The sequence below is a fragment of the Bos javanicus genome, chromosome 8 (genome assembly GCF_032452875.1).
Source record: "Bos javanicus breed banteng chromosome 8, ARS-OSU_banteng_1.0, whole genome shotgun sequence".
NCBI classification, from domain to species: domain Eukaryota; kingdom Metazoa; phylum Chordata; class Mammalia; order Artiodactyla; family Bovidae; genus Bos; species Bos javanicus.
Window position 1 is genome coordinate 23,341,011 of NC_083875.1, and position 7,989 is coordinate 23,348,999.

At 41.2% G+C, this 7,989-nt stretch overlaps 1 protein-coding gene across 1 annotated transcript; it reads right to left on the reverse strand.

Moving 5' to 3' along the window:
- Positions 1 to 2,652: 2,652 nt before the first annotated feature.
- Positions 2,653 to 3,700, reverse strand: LOC133253382 (interferon alpha-1). The gene has a single exon (XM_061427027.1). It carries the CDS (start codon positions 3,333 to 3,335, stop codon positions 2,766 to 2,768), a length of 570 nt encoding a protein of 189 aa, XP_061283011.1. The 5' UTR covers positions 3,336 to 3,700; the 3' UTR covers positions 2,653 to 2,765.
- Between the last annotated feature and the right edge of the window lie 4,289 nt (positions 3,701 to 7,989).

A 7,989-nucleotide genomic window follows, 5' to 3' on the forward strand; every position in this document is an offset into this window, starting at 1 on the left:
CCCCTATAATGAAAAGGACATCTTTTTTGGGTGTTCGTTCTAAAAGGTCTTGTAGGTCTTCACAGAACCATTCAACTTCAGCATTACTGGCTGGGGCATAGACTTGGATTACTGTGATATTGAATGTGGTCATTTGACATTTGACAGAATGTGGTCCACTGGAGAAGGGAATGGCAAACCACTTCAGTATTCTTGCCTTGAGAACCCCATAAACAGTATGAAAAGGCAAAATGATAGGACACTGAAAGAGAAACTCCCCAGGTCATTAGGTGCCCAATGTGCTCCTGGAGATCAGTGGAGAAATAACTCCAGAAAGAATGAAGGGGTGGAGCCAAAGCAAAAACAATACCCAGCTGTGGACATGAGTGGTGATAGAAGCAAGGTCCGATGATGTAAAGAGCAATATTGCATAGGAACCTGGAATGTCAGGTCCATGAATCAAGGCAAATTGGAAGTGGTCAAACAAGAGATGGCAAGAGTGAATGTCGACATTCTAGGAATCAGCGAACTGAAATGGACTGGAATGGGTGAATTTAACTCAGATGACCATTATATCTACTACTGCAGGAAGGAATCCCTCAGAAGAAATGGAGTGGCCGTCATGGTCAACAAAAGAGTCCGAAATGCAGTACTTGGATGCAATCTCAAAAATGACAGAATGATCTCTGTTTGTTTCCAAGGCAATTCTAACTATGGTGAGAGTGAAAGAACTAAAGAGAATCCCCAGAGGAAACAGTGACATTGGGACTTTGTTTCTTATTAAATGCCACCTAACCCAGTACAGTTCCTGGTGGTTAATTCCACCCCATCAGCTCTTACTAAGGTCAGTTCCATCTGTTTCCCATGCAGTGAATGCTTTCAACCACAGAGCAGCTTCCTGACAGTCAACACTCTATAACGCAATCCAAAGAATGATACTTTATCACTGTGTCACTAAATCTCATGGTATAAAGTAAATCAGGTCTTAAACAGTGATATGTGTTTTCAATGCATCAAATGTGTGAAATCTCTTCATAAGCAAAATATTCCAAAAAGGGAAAACACTGCAGAGCAGGAAAAAAACAAAAAAACCCACCTTCGACTCTAAGTCCCACCCTATTCTCTCCTCAAATGAGACAGCAAATATCTCAAAACCATTTTCTATACATATTACTATTACCTTCTCTTCTCCATCCTTCCACTTTGTCCACTATGGTGTCTGTTGATTAATTCTACCAAGCAAGCTCTCATTAAGGTGGCCCATGCCATCTCTTTTCCAAGTAGGAAGCACTTTCCATCTACATGGTCAGGAATGCATTGAGTCTTAAGTGGTTGCCAGCTTTGCATCTCTGTCTTCTCACCATTCTCTCTTGTGCAGTTAACACATGGCCATTCCATCTCTGCTTCCTTTGTGGCATTCCCTCCCTTTTAAGACTGAGGTCATGGGACTCAGTTTTAACTCCTTTTCTCATTCTACACTCTCCTCCTATTTGATCAGTACTTCTGTTACACCTTATGCTTTATGAAATTGCTTGTAAATTGCCATCTCCAATATCCATTGAACATTTGCACTGAAACGAAATTTGCACTGAAATGAAAAGTAGTTAACTTTTATTTTCACATCCTCTCACAGCTTGATCCACCTTCTACTGGGGGAATCCCACTTTTCTCGCTCTCATTGTAGCATTCAAGCTAATTGATAGTCATTTCTACTATTAATTATACTATTTTTAAAATAGTTAAAATTTTATTATAAATTAACTCATTATTGTTTTTAGGTTACTTTCCATTAAAAAAATCAAAGTTACAAAAATGATTGAATTAATGATGTTCATGTCTAGATCCTGAGAGCAACACACCACCTGGCTAGAGAAAGTATATTTTAACTTGTTGTTGGGAAGCCCAGGACAAAATAGCCGGTTGGAGGAAGTCCTTGGGGAAATGGTGAAGGGTCAGAAATACCCCGGCTTGATGTGCCCGGGCAGAAGAACATCTCCTGCCTTTGGTTATGCCTGGCGCCAAGATTTAATAATAAATATTAAGGATGTTGCTTGAGAAAACGGGTTATGGGATAAGCTCATGGGTCACTTAGAGCGCGCTGTCCTTGAAATATTTTTACTGATTAGGTGTTAACCCCGTACGCGCTCTGCTGGCTGTATACTCTACGCTCTTTGTTCCTACTTCTATAAAATGGCTTGACTGCAGAAATAAACTTGTCAGTCCTTGCAAGAGACTGTCTGAGTGTCCTTCTTTCAGGTTCGTCGCTTCCAAGTCCCGGTCAGAAAATCCCCCCAAAATCCCCATTTGTAATGTGCAAATCACAAAAATGGGTGAAGGAATTATAAAATGCATTCTTTAATCAAGTTGCGTATTCAGTCTTCATGTTTCTTTTTTAAAGAAAAACAAAGGAAGATTTTTATAGTAAGGTTTAATGAATGAAGAAAACTCATAAATTGACTAAATACAAAATATATTTTTCCATTAATTATACATACATAATTATATGAACAAAATAATTTAATTCTTTATATATAGATAAATAAATATTAAATTAGATAAATAAATACCAAATAGATAAATAAGTAGATGGATTAGCTTGAGTATCTGGGACAGAGTAGTGCCTGTACAGTAGATCATGATGTCACATAATATACCTGAAATCATTTAACAAATTGATTCAGTTCAGTGCCTGATGACAGCAGAAATGAGTCTTCCACATGGCAGCGCAGGAGGAAGTGTGGTCTGTTGGTCCATGAGAATCATTTCCATGTTGACCCAGGTGTGTGTCAGTCCTTTCTCCTGAATCTCTCCTGCAAGTTTGTTGAGGAAGAGAAGGCTCTCATGACTTGTGCTCTGACAACCTCCCAGGCACAAGGGCTGTGTCTCTTCTCTTGCAGATAGAGAGTGAGTCTGTGGAAGTATTTCCTCACAGCCAGGCTGGAGTCCTCCTTGAGCAGGGGAGCCCCTGGCAGCCCCTCCTCCTGCCTCAGACAGGCTTGCAGGTCAGTGAGCTGCTGATCCAGTGCAGTGCGGAGCTTGTCCAGGAGGCTCTCATCCCACGCAGCGGCCGAGCCCTCTGTGCTGAAAAGCTGGAAGGTGTGTTGGGTCACCTCGTGGAGTACAGAGATGGCTTGAGCCTTCTGCAACTGGCTGCCACCCAGCGCCTCCTGGGGGAATGCGAAGTCATTTCTGTCCTGCAGGCAGGAGGAAGGGGAGACCCTCCTCAGTTGTCTCAGGAGTGTCAGGACTCTCCTCTTGGCCAGGCTGTGGGAGTGAGGCAGGTGGCAGCCCAGAGAGCAGATGGCGTTGCAGCTGAGCAGCAGCAGAGCCAGAAGGAGGGACCAGGCTGGGGCCATCGGGGACCTTGCAGATGCTTCTGGCCTGGGGCGGTGGGTGACTCTGTGAACCTGCTCTCTAGATTCTCTGAAGACCTTCCTTCAGGCCTGTGTCTTAAATAGGAGTCCATGGTTTCCATTTTCTGAAAGTTCCCTCTTGCTTTCTACTTTTGTTTTTGTTTTTCAGTTTGTACTCTTCAAATGGGTTAGGACAGCATTTCGCAAACATTGTTTTCATTATTGCCCCCCCTTCCCCTATTGACAGTCTTCTGAGATTTTTTTTTTTCCTAATTACCCCCACCGTGAAATTGTGACAACACATTTATGCTGTGGATCCATCTTTGTACTCCATGCATATCTTTATACATAGAAAAAGAAAGTGCAAAGCTTCCTTGTTGTATTCACCCTAGGGTTAACAATGCCATAAAATGAAAGGTGTACATAAAATGTAAAAGCTGTTGAGTTTTATTTAACTTTATGAATGAGTTTGAAAAATGACTTTTGATGGAGGGTATTTACTTATATAAATAGTAATGTACCAAATTGAATATTCATATGAAATTCATATAAAAATATATAATAATACCACAGTATAGATAGACTTAAAAATCTTTCAAAACTCAAAATCTTGAAAATCTTAGATTATTTTCCTCATATTTATTTTGAGGCACTTTTAACTTTGTCTCATATCAGAAACCAATTTTTAATTCTCTGCTGAATATTCGTCTAAATTTTATGAATATTTCTTTCTGTTTAGCTCTTCATATACTTTTGGATGTTCTTAACAACTTTGATAGGAATAAATAATAAAATACCATGATACCAATCCAATGGAGGAAAGCGAAGAGGAACTAAAGAATCTCTTGATGAGGGTGAAAGAGGAGACTGAAAAAGCTGGCATAACACTCAACATTTAAAAACCTAAGCTTCTGACATCTATGGCAAATAGATGGGGAAAGAGTGGAAACTGACAAATTTTCTTTTCTTGGTCTCCAAAATCACTGTGGACGTTGACTGCAGCTACAAAATTAAAAGACTTGCTCCTTGGGAGAAAAGCTATGACAGAAGTAGACAGCATGTTAAAAAGAGTAAACATCACTTTGACAACAAACGTCTGTATAGTCAAAGCTATGGTGTTTCCAATAGTCTTGTATGGATGTGAGAGGTGGACCATAAGGAAGGTTGAGTGCAGTAGAATCGATCCTTTTGAATTATGGTGCTGGAGAAGACTCTTGAGAGTCCCTTGGACAGCAAGGAGATCAAACCAGTCCATTCTAAAGGAGATCAGTCCTGGTTATTCATTAGAAGGACTGATGCTAAAGCTGAAACTCCAATACTTTGGACACCTCATACGAAGGGTTGACTCATTGGAAAAGACTCTGATGCTGGGAGGGATTGGGGGCGTGAGGAAAAGGGGATGACAGAGGATGAGATGGCTGGATGGCATCACTGACTCAATGGACATGAGTTGAGTGAACTCCGGGAGTTGGTGATGGACAGGGAGGCCTGGTGTGCTGCAATTCTTGGGGTCGCAAAGAGTCGGACACGACTGAGTGACTGAACTGAACTGAACTGAAGAATATTTGTCCCTGTACAGATTAAATTAAAAACAAGATTTCCTGGCCTATATTCATGGATAATAAGGAAATAAAAATAATTTAGAACATGGAACCAACAGATTTCTTCTTGAACAAGTTGGCAGGAAAACTCAGGAATTAAGGGGAAATATTTTAATTCTCAAGATACTGAAATTTATTGACTTTCACCGAAACATGAACTTAAGCAAATTGGTTAAATTCACTGCCCCCTCTCTGACTGGTTACTGATTAAAGAAATGGTTGATGCAAATGTTTGGGTCAAGCGATGGATAGGAAACAATATTGGCTAAACGGTTAAATGATTTTTAAAATATCCAAGTGTTTTTCAAAATATATTAAAATAAAAATTATTTTAGGTATATTTTTCCCATTATCCCTTGGAAAGAACCAGAAGGCTGAGCATTCTCCCCTGTTGCCTCATTTATCTTGCTGTTTCCTTTCTTTCATCAGTACTCTTAATGTCCTTTAGATGGGCCAGCGTTCCTCTCTCTGATTCAGACTCCATGGTTTTTACTTGTGAGTGCAGATTATCAGTTTTCTTTCAGAGGAAGGGGGTTGAGAATAATTACACATGACAATTTCTTCTCTGTCATGTATGCTTTGAACATAAAATATTTACATACAACCTCAACTAGTGGACTGCAGGTGCTAAATATGCCACGCCCTGGGTCTTGGTTCAGGCTGCTCTAACAAGGTCCCAGAGTCTGGTGGCTCATCAGTGATAGAAGTTTATTTGTCACCGTCCTGGGGGCTGCATGTGTGAGATCAGGGTGCCAGCAGGGTAGAGTTCTGGTGAGAACCCTCTTCGGGGTTGCAGACCACCAGCATCTCTCTATGTCCTCACATGGTGGAGAGCAGAGACGAAGCAAAGTGTCTTGTGAGCCTCATGAAGACAGTAATGCTGTGCATGAGGAATCCCCCCTCAAACCTCCTCTAACCCTAATGATTTCTCTAATATCCCACCTCCTGATATGATCACATGGTGAGGGAACACACACACATTCAACCTGTAACATGGTAACAAGAAGACACCAAGGCATTGTGTTTATTTCAGATTCATTAGAATATATTTCATTCTTGATATTTATTTGAGGAAGGAAAGTATTGACCTACTTAGATAGCGTATTAAAAAGCAGAGACATTACTTTGCCAACAAAGGTCTGTCTAGTCAAGGCTATGGTTTTTCCAGTGGTCATGTATGGATGTGAGAGTTGGACTGTGAAGAAACCTAAGCGTGGAAGAATTGATGCTTTTGAACTGTGCTGCTGGAAAAGACTCTTGCGAGTCTCTTGGACTGCAAGGAGATCCAACCAGTCCATCCTAAAGGAGACCAGTCCTGGGTGTTCATTGGAAGGACTGATGCTGAGGCTGAAACTCCAATACTTTGGCCACCTCATATGAAGAATTGACTCTTTGGAAAAGACCCTGATGCTGGGAGGGATTAGGGGCAGGTGGAGAAGCGGATGACAGAGGATGAAATGGCTGGATGGCATCACTAACTCGATGCACATGAGTTTGGGTGAACTCTGGGAGTTGGTGATGGACAGGGAGGCTGGGCATGCTGCAATTCATGGGGTCACAAAAAGTCGGACATGACTGAGTGACTGAACTGAACTGAAAACATTCCTTGATCCTGTCATCCCTTATTATGGCTCATTCATCCTGTATATATTACTTATTAAATGTTACAGTGCTACTGTGAACATGATTACCAAGACTTCCCAAACAAATTCCACAGACTTTCAATCGTAAAAATGATGTTAACAGCAACTACAAATTCCTTAACTCTTAAAAGGGACACTTAATCCTTCCAATATAGTGGAACCTGAGTTGTAAATATTCTCATTTCCAGGAGCCACCTGCTAAGACTTTATTTGAATAAAACAATCTAATAAGAAAATGGCAAGTCCAGGTTTCAAAACCTATTATGTCAAATTCCAAACTCCACCTCCCTATCCGTACCATAAACACTATACAAATTGTATGTATTGAACCATTGCTTATTTTCCTATTTCACTAACACACGTTGTCCTTTGTTTTTCTTACCTTGCTTTTACAGTACTTTATATTTTCATTAGTTTACCATCTACCACAAATTTCTAGATGAATTGAGCAACTGACAATGTATTCTGATTATTTTATGTAATAAGCAAAATGAAATTATCAATTGGTAATTCTTTCTGAGAGTCTAAATGTGATTGACAAAATTAATGATTCTAATAATTATAAAATATCATATTTCACTGTCCAAGATGATTCATATAGATTGCTCAATTAACCGTCACCATAAACTTGAGATGCATGATAGATAAGACCCTTGAGAATTATAGCCATTGCAAGAGATTGGATTACAAACATTTCAGTGAGTCTCTGTAGGAAACAGGCTTCCCTGGTGGGAAAGAATGGAGAGGGGTGTTAGATCCTGGATTGGGAAGGTCCTCTGGAGGAGGAAATGGCAACTCACTCCAGTATTGTCTAGGGAATCCCAAACAGAGAAACCTGGCAGGCTACAGTCCATGGGGTCAGAAAGAGTCGAATAAGACTTAGCGACTGAACAATGAGAACAACTGTAGAAAACACCAAGCTGACAGGGCTCTTGTGGATTTAGGTTAAAAATACTTAATGCTACCAAATTACATGAATATGGGAAAGGACTGGAAGAACAGAAGACGAGATATGCTAACAGGTGAAATGTTAGGGATGGAGCAGAGCATCCCCGTTGCCATCAGCAGGGAGACCAGAGTTTCAGAAATTCAGCACTTCACCTGGGTCTCAGTGAAATAACTCAGGTCCTGCACTAAGCTCAGTCCTCCAAGCTCCCTTCGCTGCGCCCCAGCGGCCGGGATGTGCACCTAAACTCTCAGTAATGGACCCGACGCGCCTCCAGATCCAGCGCCGCGAACTCCTGCGCAGGATCCAGGGGAGAACCGAGGAGTCCCCGTGGATAAGAGCCTTAATCCTTGCGAGGCACCGCCACAGCCCAGGGAGCCCGTGGGGTCTCAGGAGCAGTAAGGAAACTTCCTTTTCGGTCCCACTGCCCAGGGGAGCTTTAATGCTACTTTGCTCAGATCCTTAGA